At 37.1% G+C, this 20817-nt stretch overlaps 1 protein-coding gene across 1 annotated transcript in view; it reads right to left on the bottom strand.

Moving 5' to 3' along the window:
• Window positions 1-17081: 17081 nt before the first annotated feature.
• The window catches only part of LOC121431253 (monocarboxylate transporter 7-like), a 29005-nt gene continuing 25269 nt past the window's right edge, over window positions 17082-20817 (bottom strand). The window contains exons 5-6 of the mRNA XM_041628765.1: window positions 19404-20333; window positions 17082-17491 (exon numbers count right to left, since the gene is read on the bottom strand). Coding sequence (XP_041484699.1) covers window positions 17364-17491; window positions 19404-20333 — 1058 coding nt within the window. The 3' untranslated portion in view covers window positions 17082-17363. The remainder of the gene's footprint in view (window positions 17492-19403; window positions 20334-20817) is intronic.

The raw sequence follows: 20817 nt of genomic DNA, 5'->3' as shown, positions 1-20817 counted from the left end.
AAAAAGAAATGTCTTAATAAGTCCCTTTTAAATAAAGAGAAAGATGATTGTCTGAGTGAAACAGGTAAATTATTCCAATATTTTTGCAATAAACATTACACCAAATCTATCACAAACTTCGACTTTTCTTTACAAGGTCCAAATTTCGCTTTAAATGTTGCTCCACAAATATTATTGTGGAGCAACATTTATATGTGTATATACACTTTTATATTTACCAATGAAATATCTTTTTATGCCCATCCTATATTTTATATTTAGCCACTTGATATATTATATATTTATATACATGAAATATCACAATAAAAGGAGACTAAACATATACGTCTTACTTGTAATTAATCTCAAATTCTGCCATGTTTCAGATATTCAATTGTGAAGTCGGGGGGGGGGGGGGGAAATCGGGGGGGGGATATTACATCCAATAGAGTTTGTTTCTCTGAGGTCGCTGAATATTGTTGTTTCTACATTCAACACTCAGCATGTAAGAGTGCATTATATAATGGGGTTCACTAATTTTTGAGCTTAACTATATATAATTCATCCTAGGAAGATTTTGAATCGTATAAATACCAAGAGTTTGATGCGAACATCTTCATTCAATGAACTGTCTACGCCATTGTCTCAATATTGCATTAAGATTGGTTTATATCTACTTTCAGGCACTTAGACTAAAAAAATACCAACTTATTAAAGTCCAAAAATATACAGGCATGCAATACTGAAGACATGTGAATGTAAACCATAACATTTACCAATTCTGGGGGCCGTTTAATAAAGCTGTTCGCAATTTAAGAGCGACTTTAAGAACGACTGGTGATCCTTTCTTACGCGCTAAACCACCTTTGGTGTATACCATTTACCAAATTCACCAGTCGTTCTTATCTTACGAACAGCTATAATGAAACACCCACAAGGTCATTATGATTGTTTGAAGGTTTGCATGCATGTTTGTATGAACAATCGCGGAAGTGGTGTATATATGGTACACCAGTCTCCCCCCTGCTATACAACTCATTTCTTCGACTCGGGCCAGCCTTTTCTCATCTACTCAAGCCTCTCACCCTCCCCAGTCCTTTTAAGGACTGCACTCATTCCGAAAATAACACTCAATTCAGCTCACGCATTATGAAAAAGTCCATGTAAGGAATACTTGAAAAGCCGATTTCAAGAGAACGTTGCAACTTGCTAAATGAACGGATCTACTTCTGTTTTCTTCTAGAAGAGTTGACAAAAATATAAATAGTGAATGCCGAACTATTGACACCTGACATAATTCCTAATACACGGAAGACAGCCCGGTATGAACCAAGCAGATTGTACATAGAACCTGAAAGAGAGAAATGAGAGAAACGATGTGAATAAAAAAATATATGCACAGCGACATACTAACTAGCCTTGCACTCTATTGGCCAGATTAGAAATGGAGCCATGACATTGAGATTATATATAAATAAACTTATATTAAACGATACTATATGCAATCAAATACAATAAGTAAAGTTATTTTTACTCCAATACCGTTTAAAAGCGTGAATATCAAGAAAGCTCATCCCAATTCTATGCACGGTGATAACGAAGTTGACGAGAATAATGAAAAAATAAAAGTAGTTGTGGCGATAACAGTATCCAGTAGGAGAAGAAGAAGCAGAAGAGGAAGAGAATGATTAATAATTCAAAAGTTTAGAAGAAGGAGAGGAAGAAGAAGAAAAACGTAGAAGAAAGAAGTAGTATAAAAACAATATCATAAGCCTTATTTCAATAGTGCGAACGCTAAGGGCAAGCTATTTTTTTATTTCATGTATTTTGTCCTAAAAGTTAAACATTCTGGGCAATGTTTGTGATCCTAAACGAGATGTGTATCCAACTGAATAATTACTGGGAGCGCGAAGCGTGACTGTTAACGGCTGCTTGGAGATAGCCATGAAGACGTTACATATTTCAACAATCAAATAATGTGAGCGCGAAGCGCGAGCTGAAAATGTTGACCTTTCTACCAGAAGAATTTTTTTGTAATCATGAAAAAGGATAAGTATAATAACTAAACAATTGATGCGAGCGCGAAGCGCGAGTGGAAAATTTTGAAATTTACACCTAATAATAGGACTCTCTTTTCATGTTTTTTAAATCCTGAAAAGGATGAGCAATTGGAAATGATCCTACATGTAATGCGAGCGCAAAGCGCGAGCAGATTTTTTTTGTATTATGATCTGAAACTGGATAGGCTCCTAATGATTTAAATAGAGAACAAGCTGCGTATCTGAATAAACATACGCGGGCGTGTTTCAGATTTCGACCTAGAATCTGGGCATAATTTCCTTTTTTTCATCATGAAAATCAATAAGGCGAGCGCAAAGCGCGAGCCTAAAATATCTTATATTCCGATCTGAAAAAGGGTCAATTTAAGCTCTATATTTCAAGCACTTTGTAGGAAAATTGTGAGGTTGATAGGGATCACAGTTTAAACACAGCTGTTTCATTAGAATTATTTTGAGGCCGTCGTCAACATCAAGCAGGTCGCTCATGACGACGTTCTCCTGCGTTCTGAAATTGAGTTAAATAATATTTTTCTTATACTTTTTTTTATATTCAGAAAGAGATTGTAAATGATACGTGTGTCTAAAATGTATATACATGTACATGTAAAATCTATGTAATAATTGATTATGTTGTATTATGTTGAACATGTTGAACACAGAAATAAATTTCAAGCAAACAAACTTTGAGTTTTGACATAGGACCGGGACATTCTAAAAGCATTATGTCATCATATGAAAATGATGACTATCTTCTATTTTTAAGCGTGAGATGAAACTTGTCAATATTCCATTCTGAAAAAAGGGACAATTCGATTATTAAATTAATATCTTATCTATTAATCTAATCTAATAAGCCTAATGAGAGCGCGAAATCTGTTATGGCCTGAAAACTGGACATTTAATAAAGCCCTTTGTAATCATGAATAAGATGAATGAGTTAATATATTTTTAACAATAAATGCGAGCGCAAAACGCGAGCCGAAATTTTTGATAAACTGTCATTAAATGGGGATTTTAAGTAGTATGTTTTAGAAATAATATTGAGATATACGTAACTCACTAAATCAAAATGCCAGCGTGCAGCGCTTGCTGAAACGTTATGACAATTTGACCTGAATAGGGATATTTGAGAACTTTATGGAATACAGGAAAATAATAGGTACCTGCCAAGTCAAATTCTGCGAGCGCGCAGCGCGAGCAGAAAATGTTAATATTCATACCAGAAAATAAATTTTTACAGAGCACTTTTTAAAAATCAATTTGTAAATCAAACAATAGAATGCAAGTTCGATTTGCGAGCTGAAATATGCCTCGTAAATTGTCTACAAAATTTGATATTTAAGCTCCATGTTGAGCAAGATATTTAAATCATCTAAAAGGCAATGCAAGCGCAAAGCGCAAGCGAAAATTGTATAAAGTGATATAAAATTTTGTTAAAATTATTTTCCCAGTCTTCCTTTTGCCTCAATTATTCACTAATCTTCCTCCTCTTATGTTTCCCCTTCTTTTTTTCCTCCTCTTCCCTATTTTTTCTTTCCCCTTTTTCCCCTTTTTTGCTCCGCCAATGGGGGGGGGGGAGGCGGACCCCTCGCCCCTTGGACCCGCCTATGAGTAGTAGTAGCAGTAGTAGTAGTAGAGGTAGTGAAAACATAGAAAATACACTGCCTTGGCTAATTCTCAGAAACACATTCTCGTTCCCATTTCTTTGTACTTTTTTTCTCGTCTAGATGACGTTTGAATTGCGGAGCTTCCGAAACCAAAACATACGTAATTAATAGACAGGAATAAGCGTCGTTTCTGGGAATTTATTCAACAATTTCTGACATTTTACTAGTGGAGCCAACGTAGTTCAGCGGAACAACCAAAATACAGAGACTGAGGCTTTTGGTTTACGCAATTAAATGAAGAAGGAAAATACAGTTGAAGTAGATTTACAAATGAAGTTCTTATGTATTGCACCTAAATAGCTACATACCTTCTAGTATTCCAGATATAAGATAGCAAATCCCAGTGAACATGAGAGAACAAGCAATGGCCTTTGGGAAGTTCTCCTGCTGCACGACTATAGAGACAGTACCGAAGAAAGATGAGTAGGCGTTGCAGAAACCGAACCCGGCAATAAAGGAACATATTGTCAAATAAGTCAGCGAAGAATTGATGGGGTACACCAAGAGCATGATGGACGATAAAGCCAAGTTCGACGCCAAGAGTTGAAGTGAAAGTAGAGGAAATTTATAAAGGATTGCTAGCAGCGTGAGCCGCCCGACCACGCCGCCAACAGAACCCATCATCACCGTATAAACGGCTTGATCTTTGGACAATCCTTCAGTGATTCCATAGGAAAAGAGGAACACTTCCCAACCGACAAAAGTTGTGTCAAACACAATCTGGCATGGGAGGAGGAGAAGCATGTAAGTACGTTCCTTTTTGACAAAATTAACGGTATCCATGACAAGAATTCGAACCCCATCGACAATCGAGTGTTGAAGGCTTGGGTTTTCTTGCTTTTCCGGGCCTTTGTCAGTATTAACGTCCTCAAGTTCTAAGATAATCTCTTTCTTACTGGTAGGGCTTCCGACTTCGTCACCAGTGTGAAGTGGCTCAAGTTCTGGTCCATCACCATTCTTTCGGATAGAACTGTTCGTATCACATGGGCCTTGAGGACGTCGTGGGGGACGTAATGTCGCCGCTATGGGTACGCCATGAAACAACATTGCGCTCAGGAACAACAAGCTTCCTCTCATCCCGTAGGCATCGAGGGTTAAAACAATGATGTATGGCATCAAGAAACTTCCAACCTGACAGCCTAACATAGTAATCGTCTGAGCAAATCCATACCCATGTTCTCCGTAGTGTTGATGAAGCGTTTCACTCGATAATTGCCTTAGGGGAGAAGCGAAAAGACCTACATGGGATAAAGTAATTCAAAAAAAGTTTTAAACGGTTTAGTATTCATTAGTTTTCATTTGCTACGGTCATCTCATGAGTGATTAGTTTATGATATTGATGACGTCGCAGGCGGCTACAGGCTACACTTTTTTATGTTTAAATGATACGGCCATTGTACGATTCCATGTTGGTGCTAAGGTTCATAGGCTAATCTAGGCTAGGCCATACAAAGAACGTACATGTATTGAACGATTCTCCTGCGCTGGTCGTGTGAATCCCCTACTGTCTAGTTACGGGTTTGAGATTAAATCGAAATGTTTAAGAAATCCGCAATAAACAAATCCGCGTACCTGACGATGATCGTACATGAAATCGTTCCCCACCCTAAGGAGATCGTACGATTAGCATGATAGGCTACGATCACACTGCGGACAAGTCGGGCAACATACGATATTCTTATACCATACTGAACGGCCGGGCATTTATCATGTAATAGCTGGATTTATTAATACCTTACAGTAAAACATTTACCTGTGAAGAAGAAAGAACAACCAAGAAAGACTGCTGATTGGCTGAATGATCCTGCTAATAGGGACATTGCAGATAGCAAGCCACCGATCGTTGTTATACGGCGACCGCCAAATTTATGGGCCAAATAACAACTGAATGGACCTGAAATGGCGACAAAAGTAGATTTTAGAACAGAAAATAGACGGTCAAAGTCACATGTCGGCTAGATAAATTGTGATGAAAAGTTATACCTCGGTCACATTTGTTCTACGGCGGCCGTACGGCGAGTCGAAAACAGCCGTTTTATTCATTTTTATTTAAACAACCTATATGTAGCTGGTAAAGAAAATGTTAAAACGGCTGTTTTTTTACTTGCCGTAGAGCAAATGTGACCGAGGTATAAGGAACGTTATCAATATACCAGTTATTGCTAATAGAGAGAGAGAGTTAAAGCCTAATAATGCTAATTATATTTTGTACACGGGTATGAAAAAGCACACCCCGATTCGCATGAAATAAACAAAAGCGACCAGTCGGGAGAATAAAAAAAACGTTGCTTGGAAATCCTTTCTTTTAATGCCATAGCAAAATGTATGTAAGTTACGGAAATTTAAAAATAAATGGGCAATGTCATCAAAATGACAAGAGACTCTCCTTGCCAAGTCTACGTAAAAAAACTCAGTTAATATGGCAACATAAATTATCTTATAAATTTCAGTTAAAATGAGTTCATTTCAACATGGCGAGTTAGCAAAATAATTTGTTTGATATATTTTCAAGTCGACTAGACAAGTTACCATCGTCATAACGACGTGTAACATATTCTTGATACTGACACGCCAAGATACATTACATCACTATTGCGATATGTATATTTTTAGAAAAGGTATGAGTTGATGGAACCATACGCACGATTTATACCTTATATGTAACCGCGCAACTTGCAATGTGACGTCAATAGGTTGACGCGATGAGGCTTTTAAAGGGGAAGTTCAACCTGAAGAAAAGTTTGTTGTAAAAATAGCAGAAAAATTAATAAAAAATATTGGTGAAGGTTTGAGGAAAATCCGTTAAAGATTAAGAAAGTTATTAGAATTCAAAGTTTTGGATTTGTGACGTCATATGCGAGCAGCATTCCTACATAGCGAATGGTAAAAAAATCAAAGAAATGTCATTTTCTCACAAAATTGAAAATGGTTTCTACAGTGCCTTTTGTATATCAATAGACAAATCATTTCACACCCGATCATAGATAGAAAACAAAATAAATTCATCAGGAACCATACAAAATTTGAAATTCATTGATTTTTTACCATTCGCTATGTAGGAATGCTGCTCGCATATGACGTCACAAATCCAAAACTATGAATTCTAATAACTTTCTTAATCTTTGACGGATTATCCTCAAACCTTCACCAATATTTTTTATTAATTTTTCTGCTATTTTTACAATAAACTTTTCTTCAGGGTGAACTTCCCCTTTAAGTCGACTTCAAGATAAAATATGTCAACAATTCGTCAAAACCATGCTCCTCCAAAGTTCTCTAAAAACTTAAAGACCCCGACTGAAGTTAAAAATTTAATTGACAAATCATAACGCAAAAATACAATGCTTATGCAAGAGAATGTCAATAATAAGTATCAGGGACGGATGGGAATTTCCCCCAAAAGGAGAGAAGAGGGGGGGGGTTAAACATCTTTACTCTCAAATGATGGTGATTTACGTCACGAAAAAAAGGAAAACCCCTTTTTTTATACTATACTAAATTATACTACACTAAATGTTGTTCCTACCAAACCTAATATTGAATGCTTCTAAAAATCTTTTACGTTCTCCATCGCACGGCTGGGTCTGGAACAATTTGCAAGATTCACTTTAGAATGTAGTTTCAGTAGATTCTTTCAAATTAGCCTTTGAAAATGTATTTCTTTTGATACTATGTCAATTTTCACCTCACACATGTCACATTGGATGTCATTCACAATTATTACGAGCATAATGAATGCAATTCTATTATTCATCTTTCCTTACGTCTCATGTTATTACCGATATATACCCTCCATCTCTTACCGGATAATATTTGTAATCCATTGATTTTGTCTATGATAGCGCTTACATATATTTTATTTGTTGAAATATACAAATCTCTTATTTATCATAACATTGATGTTACGTTGCTATTATTTGTAATGATATTAATCCTTTGATATTTTATAGATTTAAACATACATTAATACCTTACTGTCATTGTTTCACTCGATGATATATATTTTTCCTATAATGCCATAATTCATTGCTATCATTTCAGTGTTTTTATCAGTGAATAAATTATATAATTAGTCGTTTTAGATTTAGTAACTGTTCCCTTTTCTTAACTTAAATATTTCAGTTTTATTCATGTTATTATTTAAGTAAAATTATTTGTTTATTTATGTTACCAAGCTGTATTTTCCTGCAAGCTTGAATTGATAAAACATTCGCTTCTAGACAAGATTTTGCTATATTTTATTTCACCCTTATTTGGCGCAGCTTTCCAACTCTATCTGCGCTCAGATAGTGTAACAATTATTCTTCCTACATAGCAATCCTGGCGAGATAAAACAAAATTACGAAATCTAAAAGTTAGTCAATAAGGTTTTATCCATCTCGGCACTCCTATTTGTCATTGCAATTTTCCTCAGCAAAATTATTTAAAAAAAACGTAATGGAGACGAGAAAATGATCATTTCTACGAACAAACTTATATATCCACGACCGCCCCTGACACAGTATGGTGCCACCCGGGGTGCCACGTAATTTATGCTGATAAGAAGGCATATTCTAAAAATCATTTATTCATAAGGTAAACACATTACTGTATGAACTCATTTGGGATGGTCCGGATAGAATAAAACGTGAAGTGTTGGTGAATGAATGCGATGACGGGGGTTAAAGATGACTTGCATCAAATGGATTATTCAAGCTCAGAAAATGAAATTGGTTTCGAGACTTTTCTTTTCAACTTCGAAGGGTTAGAAAGATATATGTTTAGAATTGTTGTCACCTGTCGGTGGAGAATACATTTTTTATTGTAATTTTGATACGGAAATATTTGAATATTGAAGTGTCAAATTGGTTGATGGACATTTTACAAACATGGTGTTTATTGGAAAGGAAAATAGATATTACCAATGAGTTTATATGGAACAATCAATATATCACATTTAAAGGAAAATCTATCTATAGACCAAACATAAACGAAAAAGGATTCACCAAAATTACTAATATGTTAGATGAATTTGGACGCCCACTACGCTGGAGGGAAGCGAAGGGAAGGGGGTTAAAGTTTACTAAATTGTTAGATTGGTATAGAATAATGCCAGGGAAATGGAAGGTTTTCTTTTTACAACAAAACTACCATCATCTTGTAAAAGAACCTGGGGATTTCCCTTCTCTTTTCTGTGAATCTGCATTTAGACAAATTCAGAATATATCGACAAAGCAATTTTATCGCACTTTTTTAAACATTGATAACTCTGAAACCTCCAAGGTGTTTACTCGCTTTAATCAATTTTACAACATCGATAGGCAACAGACTTCCAAATTGTTCACTCTTCCATTACGAATCACTATAGACACCAGACTTCGAATCACACACTATAAAATTTTGAATAACTTAATACCTACAAATGAATGGCTCACAAAAATAGGAAAGAAAACCAATGCATTATGCTCTTTTTGCAATGCGACACCCAGGACATTGGATCATTGTTTTTTGCATGCCCTAAAATAGCATCCTTTTGGAATGCGTTGCGTATGAGAGTGACTGACTTTAATCCTAATTATTTCCTTTCACGAGAGACTATTTTATTTGGATTACTAGAACCACTTAGTCCATCCACCTTAGCATTTAATTTTCTAATTTTACTTGGTAAACAATTCATTTTGCGATGTAAATACCAAGATACTCTCCCTAGTATAAAACGATTTAATTATCTTTTATCTTATAAAGTTACCGAAGAAATTATTGCAAAAAAGAAAAACAAACTCAATAAACACAATGTAAAATGGCAAAACATAAACAAGTATTTTTCCATTGCATAAATTGTAACCACTGTAGATTAATATTTTGTGTAATCGTCTTTTTGTGACTTTGTTTTATCTTCTGTTCATGTTGTAGTGGTGTTTTTTTATGTCTTACTTTCGGTCATGTTAATACATGAAAATGTCATATTTTTGGGTTGCGCTATACCCTGGCGATTCCGCCAGGACGACAGTGGACCGTTGGGTATTACCGTACCACTCTTCGGTCAATGGATCGTCCTGTCGGCAGCGCTAGGGTACAATTTTCTTGTAAATTTAAAATTATGTTGTATGTACTTATACAATGTCCTGTTTGATTGAAGTGCAACGATATGTTTTGTATACTTTGATTATTTTTGTGACGAATAAAAACTGCAAAGATTAAAAAAAAACCCTGCTAGCTTATTTTTTTATGGCAAAATACTCAGCTGAGAAACGGTAAGTACGCATAACAGCACAATGTTGTGCTTTTTTTAGCTTCGATTTGTCAAATTTTACACCTGAAACCTCTGTTCATGCTGATGGGATCTTTAAGATTATGCCACCTCTACCCCGTCTTTCTTTCTCACCGGTTCTGGCATTTAAATGTGTCGACGGATCTTACCATGGATCTATTACAAAGCCATGCATGCATCGGATCAAAGTCAATTTCTGTATATACATGTATGTATTTGTCCATGGCGTGTTCAATGAGGCTCTTTCTTCTTTATTTCAAAGGAAGGAAATACCCTTTCTTTCCTACGCACTCGTGCAGTTATTCCTAAATCACCGCAGCTTGTTTTTCTTTTCGATAGAGGAGGGGGGGGGGGCGTAAGCAAGCCGAAGAATCCAACAGACTGAACTTTGTACCATGAAGGTGCTTAAAGTTTCTAAAATTGAAATTTTTCAGGAACAATTTACATGAAGTTTTTTTTTTTTTAGATTAGCGCTAAAACCTCATTTGATATCTTATATCTTTTTCAATGCAATGCAGTACTTTCTCATTGTTTCCACATGACCCTGCTTAGACTACAATTTCTGATGATAAAGTACCTTACTTAACCGTGGAAAGGGGGAAAAACGGACATCGAATTCAATGGTATGATTGTATTCCATCATTGTGCCAAAATATCAAAGCTTACGAGCTTCGCACTAAAAGGGGATGTATATATTAGTCTACCACCCTTGAACCTTTCAAACAGCGTTTCGTAAATGAGTCGGTGAAGGTAAACCTTGCAAAAAATAGTTGGTGAAAATCAGGTCAGAATTTTACTAAGTCTACCCACGTACTTTTGATTCAGTGATGATGTTGAGGGGGGGGGGGGTATTGGATCTGCAGCGTCCGAAATAATATTCCACTCACACACACCCAGAGCCTCACGCACCTAGGCACACACTTTTTTGTTTTGAATACTGTTTTGATTTTGATTTCATGAACAAAAAGTTAAATAACATTTCAACTTAACATTTCAAATCACATATAATACTTTACATCTCATATTTTCACTTTTTTCACTAACTTATATAATCATGAATCACACCCTCGCGCACCCTGGCACACACACATCCTCATACCCAGCCTCCCTACACACTGTTTTTTTTCTTTTCTCTTGTTACTCGGTGCCCCGCCTCATACTTTATACTGTTACGATACTGCAACTATAATAACAATGAAAATCTAGTTTTAACCCTTTTTTAAAGGAAAGTTAAGGGTGTCAAAACACCGGTTTTCAAGGAAAAGGGTGTCTTGATAGACGGTCAATGGTCAATCGCGGGCTCAAACATATGAAAGGTATGTTTTTTTTCCCAAAATTTTTTTTAAAGACTAGCCAAACGTGTTTACGTTATGTTTTTTTTTCTCCCAAGCTTTTCCCCTGGGGTCATATTCTGGCGACAACTTGTTTAGGGGCCAAAATGCGTAAATAAAGCTCGCAAAAAACTTGTTTAGGGGTTATTTTGCACTTAAGAAACTCTTTTAGGGGGTGTTTGGAAATGATTTGGTCACGCGTGTGTACATCAATACATTTGACTGCCCCCCGGGGGGGGGGGGTTCCGTCGCAAGGGCATCTGTAGCTGTAAATATAAATACATTTAATTTGTTTACATGGCAGACATACGGGAAGAGTGAGGGAAGAGATACCACCCGGCAGACAAGGGAAATTCTTCAGAGTTGCTAGGTGAGAAAAGTAAAGGAAGAAAACTTGAAATTTCCCTGACAACCGGATGCCCAGAACACTCACTCTGACCGTCCTGAAAAAAACCTGGCCTATATAGTGCGTCCCAGAAAAAACGAAACCGAGATTTAGGGATGATTTATCATAATATAATCATTAATAAAATAGACAAATGACCTACCAATGTAAAGCTTAGAATCTCCTCTTTCATCTGATATTACTTAGATTGTTTTTCATTCACGCATGAGTGAGCAAAAACAATTTGAAGAGGGGATACGAAAAAGTCACTTGGCGGGCTGTATCTGGGTTTCAAAAAGAAAACCACATTTTCAAAAAGTTCAATATCTGCTCTTTAATTTGATACCTCAATTACAGAAAATGGTCGTAAAATAACAAAGTTCTGGTAATTTGAAAAAAGGCTTGAATTTCAATAATTTCATAAAATGAAGAGGTTTTACAGGCTAGCGTTCAAACTCACTCGACACTCCGTTTTGTTGACGATCAACCATGCATTAAGTCTTTTGTTAACCGTGCGATAGCTTCTGTGGAAAATAGGTGAAAACATGTTTATTTGGTTAAATTATGGAAATACAACCATTGTTTTGAGGGAGCATAACTTTCTTACTTCTTGACCATTTTCTGTGATTAAGGTATCAAATAAAAGAGCAGATATTGAACTTTTTAGGCATGTGGTTTTCTTTTTGAAATTCAGATACCCCCCGCCAAATGAGTTTTTGGTATCCTTTCTTCAAATTGTTTTTGCTCACTCATGCGTGAATGAGGAATAATCTAAGTAATATCAGATGAAAGAGGAGATTCTAAGCTTTACATTGGTAGGTCATTTGTCTATTTTGTTAATGATTAAGTAATGATAAATCATCGCTAAATCTCGGTTTCGTTTTTTCTGGGACGCACTGTATATACAAAAGTGAATGTACGTAAATTATGCCTATATGTTGTATAACACTGTTATTTTTTTACACTTTCGTTCTTCGAGTTAAAACTTTGACTCAAAAGAGACGTCTACAATGTTCTTTTAAATACAGGTAAACTAGCAGATATTTTTATTTCGCAATCAAGAGAATTCCCATATTTAAGACCTGAATAAATATTAGTACAGTGGGCGAGTTTTGTTCTAGTTTTATTTCGGAAGATGAAATAAAAATTCTTGACGCTTTGGATAATTATGCAACTGGTTATTTTTAAACTAAGTGCCAAAGGCAGGTCATTATCATTCAAAAGAACCCAACTGCAGATTGAAAAAAAAAATATTAAAAGGCCTCTTTCTAAGAAGATGGGACTTGCATGAGCTCGTGTACGTATGGGCAGTACAAATGACACGTATTGCTCTATTTTATATTACTAGAATTTGAAGGTTCATAGAAATTCCCCTGGCAAAGATCCCATAGTACAAGTAATAAAGTAGAATATAACTGAGTCTTAGTTGGCCATAGTTTGGCCATATAAATTATGGTGGCACAAATTAGGCCACAATTATGGTGGCACAAATAACTGCAAAAAGATATCCATTCTCTCCCCCCACCCCCACCCGCCGCACAGCCTCACCAGTTCTCGAATGTAATCGCATGCAATGACTTACAATGCCATTAAAAAGTTTGTTAAACGTGAAGAGAATCTTACAAGCGATGTAGTATATGGCTGACTGTAGTGTCACAAGAGAGCCAGCCGTAGAGTAATCCATGTCCAGCTGGAAGACCATATATGGGATGAGAACAGAGAGTGAGCTCACGAGTCCAATATGAAGAAAATGCATCGAAAATTTGGCTAAAACTACAATGTAGCGCCATGTGTCCATATTTACAGACGACTCCATGTTCTCCAACTGTGAAGTTCGTTCTCGGTTATGATCAATAAAAAGACTGTAAAATGTCGACCTGGGTGTTTAGTCATGTTAGTGGATGGTGTCATAAGTGATGGGGGGGGGGTGTCTCATTACAACCGCCATTCATATTGAGTGGCGTAATGTAGGTCTGCCAACGTTTGAATATATGAAAAGAGGAGTCCTGATCGCAAGGCGAAGTTTTCTGCTCGATGCCAGGTGCGTTTCCCTCATTTTTGTCTCATAGCAGAGTGAGACTATAGGCGCCGCTTTTCCGACGACGGCGGCGGCATCAACACCAAATCTTAACCGAAGGTTAAGCTTTTGAAATGACAGTATAACTTAAAAAGTATATGGACCTAGTTCATGAAACTTGGCCATAATGTTATTCAAATCACAAATAATGTAAAGTTTATGGATCTGATTCATGAAAATTGGACATGATAGTAATCAAGTATTACTGAATATCTTGTGCAAGTTTCAGGTCACATGATTAAGGTCAAAGGTCATTTAGGGTCAATGAACTTTAGCCAAATGAGCCAATCCTGCAATGCGATCGAGTTCATCCTAATTCCTGATCCATCGATCAGCTTGATGGGTGTGGCACAATCAGTGAGCCAATCCTGCAATGCAGTCGAGTAGTACTAAACATCCTGCTTGAGTTTCCTGTCACATGACCAAGGTCAAAGGTCATTTAGGGTCATTAAACTTAGACCATGTTGGGGCAATCAACATCAAAATCTTAACCTAAGGTTAAGTTTTTGAAATGTCATAACTTAAAAAATATATGGACCTAGTTCATGAAAATGGGAATTAAGGTTAATCAAGTATCAATGAACATCCTGCATGAGTTTCACGTCACATGACCTAGGTCAAAGGTCATTTAGGGTCAGTGTACTTTGACCGAATTGGGGGTATCTGTTGAATTACCATCATAACTTTGAAAGTTTATGGATCTGATTCATGAAAATTGGACATGATGGTAATCAAGTATTACTGAATATCTTGTGCAAGTTTCAGGTCACATGATTAGGGTCAAAGGTCATTTAGGGTCAATGAACTTTGGCCAAATGAGCCAATCCTGCAATGCGATCAAGTTCATCCTTATTCCTGATCGATCAATCAGCTTGATGGTTGTGGCACAATCAGTGAGCCAATCCTGCAATGCAGTCGAGTTCATCATAATTCCTGATCCATCGATCAGCTTGATGGGTGTGGCACAATCAGTGAGCCAAACCTGCAATGCATTCGAGTTCATCCTAATTCCTGATCCATCGATCAGCTTGATGGGTGTGGCACAATAAGTGAGCCAAACCTGCAATGCGATCGAGTTCATCCTAATTCCTGATCCATCGATCAGCTTGATGGGTGTGGCACAATCAGTGAGCCAATCCTGCAATGCGATCGAGTTCATCCTAATTCCTGATCGATCAATCAGCTTGATGGTTGTGGCACAATCAGTGAGCCAATCCTGCAATGCAGTCGAGTTCATCATAATTCCTGATCCATCGATCAGCTTGATGGGTGTGGCACAATCAGTGAGCCAATCCTGCAATGCGATCGAGTTCATCCTAATTCCTGATCCATCGATCAGTTTGATGGGTGTGGAACCAATAGTAAGCCAATCCTGCAATCGATCGAGTTCATCCTAATTCCTGATCCATCGATCAGCTTGATGGGTGTCGCACAATCAGCGAGCCAATCCTGCAATTCGATCGAGTTCATCATAATTCCTGATCCATCGAACAGCTTGATGGGTGTGGCACAATAAGTGAGCCAAACCTGCATGCAGTCGAGTTCATCCTAATTCCTGATCCATCGATCAGCTTGGTGGGTGTGGCATAATCAGTGAGCAATTCATGCAATGCAGTCGAGTTCATCCTAATTCCTGATCCATCGATCAGCTTGATGGTTGTCGCACAATCTGTAAGCCAGTCCTGCATGCAGTACAATTCATAGACACATGTTTGAGTTTCGCCTAGAACGATTTTCAAAGAATTTTTGATTAAACGCTGAGGCAAAACTGAAAAATGCAAGACAAAGAATTGTAATCTGATTCAAAGCCTCCAAAACAGAATATTATATCGTTATTCCAACTGCCCTCTAGCGTCAGGTGCGCAAATACTGACGAATGAAAAAAAGTAGCAGCCCGCCGAGCTTTTAGAAGAGGGCAAAAGGGCAATATTTTTATGTTCCGGGAGAGAAGAACATTCAATAATGATAAAAAATAACAATCCAAATCGGACATCTAGAGCAAAAAATCATGAAAATGGAGAGGGCTCCAATAGGGTTATAAATACACACTAAAAAATCCCGGTGCGAATGGGGTATACGATACGTGCGTACAACCCTTAAGAGGTGCAAGTTAGTTTGAATAATTAACTTGCACAGGGGTATGCGTATGATTCGATGGTTTTTCTTTTAATAGTAGCTCTAAATGAGTATATTGTTGAATATTACTTAATATTGTCTGGAAAGTTGTTCCAAATATCAGGACCATAATGTGGAATTGATTTATGAGTTATTAATAACTTAGGGTTGATGAGATGAAGGTTTTATGCTGTGCGGGTTGGTTAGGAATGAACAGACCGGCTAAACCTATTCTAGAAAGAAGGATAATGTTCATTTTAAAGACAAGAAGCTTCCAGAATAATAGAATTATATAAGCTGGCAGCTTCTTCAAGGACATCATCACATCAGATCACAACTCAAGAGTTTCACACCATATGTCAGTGCATAGTTTATTTCCAACTGGAATACAACATTTATCTTTTGTGGAATTATTTGCACGCCATCAATGAACTGTTTGCAGTTACTTTGAGAGAGGAATTCTCAGTTCTCATCGAGATCATCAACATGATTTAATGAGCGCTTTCCAACCCATGGATTACTGAAATTGACAGTTCATCAATGTATTGATGATGTTCTTCGCCGGTGCTAATGGTTGAGACGAAATATCAACAAACAACTAGAAAGAAACCTTACTTTAAAGAAACACGTCACTTTAAATTGATAGTAAGTTCCTTCTAACATGTCTAAATACTGATACCCCTCAGAAGAACAGCCTGTGGCTGAAGAGGGTTACCCAGCCCACGAGTGGAAAATGAATAGAATAAAAACCTAAACATGTTATTAAAGGACGGAGGAAGTTGATTATTAAAATATTTGAACATACATGTAAAGATGGCTACTTAAATCGTATTGATATCAAAGATTTTTTTTAAAGTTTTGAGTTTATGAAACAATGGGTCAGAATCAGAATGAGCCAAGTAATGTGACCCTGTGCACATACGGATTGCTCTTTTTTTGTAGTTTAAATATAGAATTGAGTTTAAAAGAACCACAATTTGCCCAGACGACATTACAATATGTTATATAAGGGAGGACTAACGAATTGTAAAACAAGGACAAAGTTTTGTCAGGAAGAGTGATTTTTTACTTGGAAATTATACCAATACTTTTGGAAAAGGACATCGTAATATGGTGTATGTGTTGATTCTAAGACCATTTACCAAATTCGCCAGTCGTTCTTATCTTACAAACACCCACCAGGTCATTATGATTGTTTGAAGGTTTGCACGCATGTTTGTATGAACAATCGCGGAAGTGGTGTATATATGGTACACCAGTCTCCTCCCCTGCTATACAACTCAATTCTTCGACTCGGGCCAACCTTCTCTTATCTACTCAAGCCTCTCACCCTCCGCACTACTCAGCTTTTCACTCCTTCTGGTTTACAGTCCTTTTAAGAACTACACTCATTCCGAAAATAACACTCTACTCCGCTCACGCATTATGAAAAAGTCCAAGTAAGAAATATTTGAAATGCCGATTTCAAGGGAACGTTGCAACTTGCTGACTGAACGGATCTACTTCTGTTTTCTTCTAGAAGAGTTGACAAAAATGTAAGTAGTGAATGCCGAACTACTGGCACCTGACATGATTCCTAAGACACGGAAGACAGCCCGGTATGTACCAAACAGGTTGTACAGAGAACCTGAAAAAGAGAAAAGAGGGAAACAATGTGCATTGAAAAAAATATATGCACAGCGACATACTTACTAGCCTTGCACTCTTTATTGACCAGACTAGAAATTGAGCCATGACATTGAGATTACATGTAGGCCTATATATAAATAAACTTATATTAAACGATATTATATGCAATGAAATACAATAAGTTAAATTGTTTTTTTACTCCAATGCCGTTTAAAAGCATGAAATCAAGATTGTTCATCCCAATTCTATGCAGGGGTACGTGGTGACAGTATCCAGTAGGAGAAGAAGAAGCAGAAGATGAAGAGCATGGTTAATAAAAAAAAGTTTAGATAAATGAGAGGAATAAGTAGACGAAGAAGAAAAAAGTAGTATAAACAGTATTCGTAGAAGGTACCTCAGTAAAATCATCAATAGTAGTAGTATTAGTTGATTAGTGGCAGTAATAGTAGTAGTAGTAGTATTAGTAGTGGACCTTACTAATTGCCTCAGATTTGAAATTCCATCTTAGTTTCAGATTTAACCACAATACAATAAAAAAATACTACTAACACGCCATCACGGTTGATAAAGAGGATACGTTCAACGATTTTCCATGGAGTGTACGCATGTTTGTGTACTTCTCGACGAAATAAAAATTTATATGAACGAAAATAAACAAAAATAAGGATGTCATGCAACTAAACACAATCTAGAAAAGCGTGCAACGGAAAAAAAAACGAAAACAATAATTGTGTAACATGATAACACTTAATGATAATTGCAGGAAACGGTTTTTTAGCTCAAAGATGTTTAACGGAAAGTGAAAATAATATTTGAAAGGACCCCATTGAAAATAAGCCCTTCGGCTTTCATGCTTCAATTTCATTGTAATCTCCTGTGATATTCTTGACGAATCAAATCAAATCAATCAATCAATCAAAGTTACCTTGAAAGGAGGATGGGAAGGGTTTGGTCGGTACGTGTTCTGTGAGTGTCTGGTGCGGCGAATGCAGTAAGGGGATCACCCGAACAGTTTCTACAGGTGGGCATAGGGGTGTGAAGAAGCTGTGGGGGAAAGGCGGGGGGGGGGGGGGGCATAAAATGTGGGGGCCTTAGTGTACAGGATCTTTGTATAGGTACTGATAAAAAGTATGTAGGCCTATAATATCATTACACCTATTTGTTTGAGTACACAATATACGAAATGAAAATAAATGGAAATACTTATATACTGTACATACATACATACGAGTCATATTAAATTGCCATATTATGCCCCTATATGCATCATAAGAAAGGTATTTGTTGGGGGTGGGAGGAGATGGAAAGTTTGTTTAGATTGTGTTTATGTTGCATGACATCCTTATTTTCTTTTATTTTCGATTATATTCTTTTGTGTCCCTCAAAGCCTCGAGGAAGACCGGTTACACGGTCGAAAGTTTGGCCTAATAAAGGAGTTGGACAATATTGCTACGTCTTGCAGTCTCTCTCTTTTGTCAAATTCACACTTATATCATATTCCGATGCTGCACCTCGATCATACGAGACCAAGGCATACTCTCGATCTCGAAACATATATATATATATATATACACTCTTAAAAATATTGGGTAAAAATGCTCCATGATGGTAATTATGTATCCAACCAAAAATGGGCATTTCTTTTGGGCATTATTATTTATCCAGTGTGATGAAAATTTTGCTCATTCTAAAGTAATTTCTGCTTATTTTTTAACCTTACTGGACAATATACTTCCGGCATTGGGTAAAATACTACCCCAAATTGGTTGGATACATAATTACCCTCGTGCTGGTTAAAATTTTGCCCAATATTTTTTACAGTGTACATATATTTATATATATATATGTATGTAACAAAGCTCATTTTACTAGGTTTTTATGTATTGCACCTACATAAAAGAGCTACATACCTGCTATTATTCCAGATATAAGATAGCAAATCCCACTTAACATGAGAGAACAAGCAATGGCCTTTGGGAAGTTTTCCTGCTGCACGACTATAGCGACAGTACCGAAGAAAGATGTGTAGGCGTTGAAGAAACCGAACCCGGCAATAAAGGAACATATAGTCAAATAAGTCAGCGAAGAATTGATGGGGTACACCAAGAGCATGATGGACGATAAAGCCAAGTTCGACGCCAAGAGTTGAAGTGAAAGTAGAGGAAATTTATAAAGGATTGCTAGCAGCGTGAGCCGCCCGACCACGCCGCCAACAGAACCCATCATCACAGTATAAACGGCTTGATCTTTGGACAATCCTTCAGTGATTCCATAGGAAAAGAGGAACACTTCCCAACCGACGAAAGTTGTGTCGAACAAAACCTGGCATGGGAGGAGGAGAAAAATTAAAGTACGTTCCTTTTTAACGAAATCAATGGTATCCATGACAAGAATTCGAATCCCATCGACAATCGAGTGTTGAAGGCTTGGGTTTTCTTGCTTTTCCGGGCCTTTGTCAGTATTAACGTCCCCAAGTTCTAAGATGATCTCTTCCATACTCGCAGAGCTTCCGACTTCGTCACCAGTGTGAAGTGGCTCAAGTTCTGGTCCATCACCATTCCTTCGGATAGAACTGTTCGTTTCACATGGGCCTTGAGGACGTCGTGGGGGACGTAATGTCGCCGCTATGGGTACGCCATGAAACAACATTGCACTCAGGAACAACAAGCTCCCTCTCATCCCGTAGGCATCGAGGGTTAAAACAATGATGTATGGCATCAAGAAACTTCCAACCTGACAGCCTAACATAGTAATCGTCTGAGCAAATCCATACCCATGTTCTCCGTAGTGTTGATGAAGCGTTTCACTCGATAATTGCCTTAGGGGAGAAGCGAAAAGACCTACATGGGATAAAGTAATGCAAAACAAAAAAATTTTAGAAATGTTTAGTATTCATTAGTATTCGTTTGCTACAGTCATCTTATGAGTCATTAGTTTATGATTTTGATGACGTCGTAGGCGGCTACAGGTTACACTTTTCATGTTTGAGTAATATAGCCATCGTACGATTCCATATAAGTGCTAAGGTTCATAGGCTAGGCCGTACAAAGAACGTACATCATCGAACGATTCTCCTGCGCTGATCGTATACATGTATATAATAACCCTGCGCTGGTCATGTGAATTCCCTACTTTCTAGTTAAGGGTTTAGGTTAAAACGAAATGTGTATAAAATCCGCGTACCTGACGATGATCGTACATGAAATCGTTCCCCACCCTAAGGAGATCGTACAATTAGCATGATAGGCTACGATCACACTGCAGACAAGTCGGCAACATATGATATTCTTATACCATACTAAACGGCCGGGCATTAATCATGTA

This window comes from Lytechinus variegatus, chromosome 1, assembly GCF_018143015.1.
Source record: "Lytechinus variegatus isolate NC3 chromosome 1, Lvar_3.0, whole genome shotgun sequence".
NCBI lineage: Eukaryota > Metazoa > Echinodermata > Echinoidea > Temnopleuroida > Toxopneustidae > Lytechinus > Lytechinus variegatus.
This window is presented reverse-complemented; position numbering and strand designations above follow the sequence as displayed.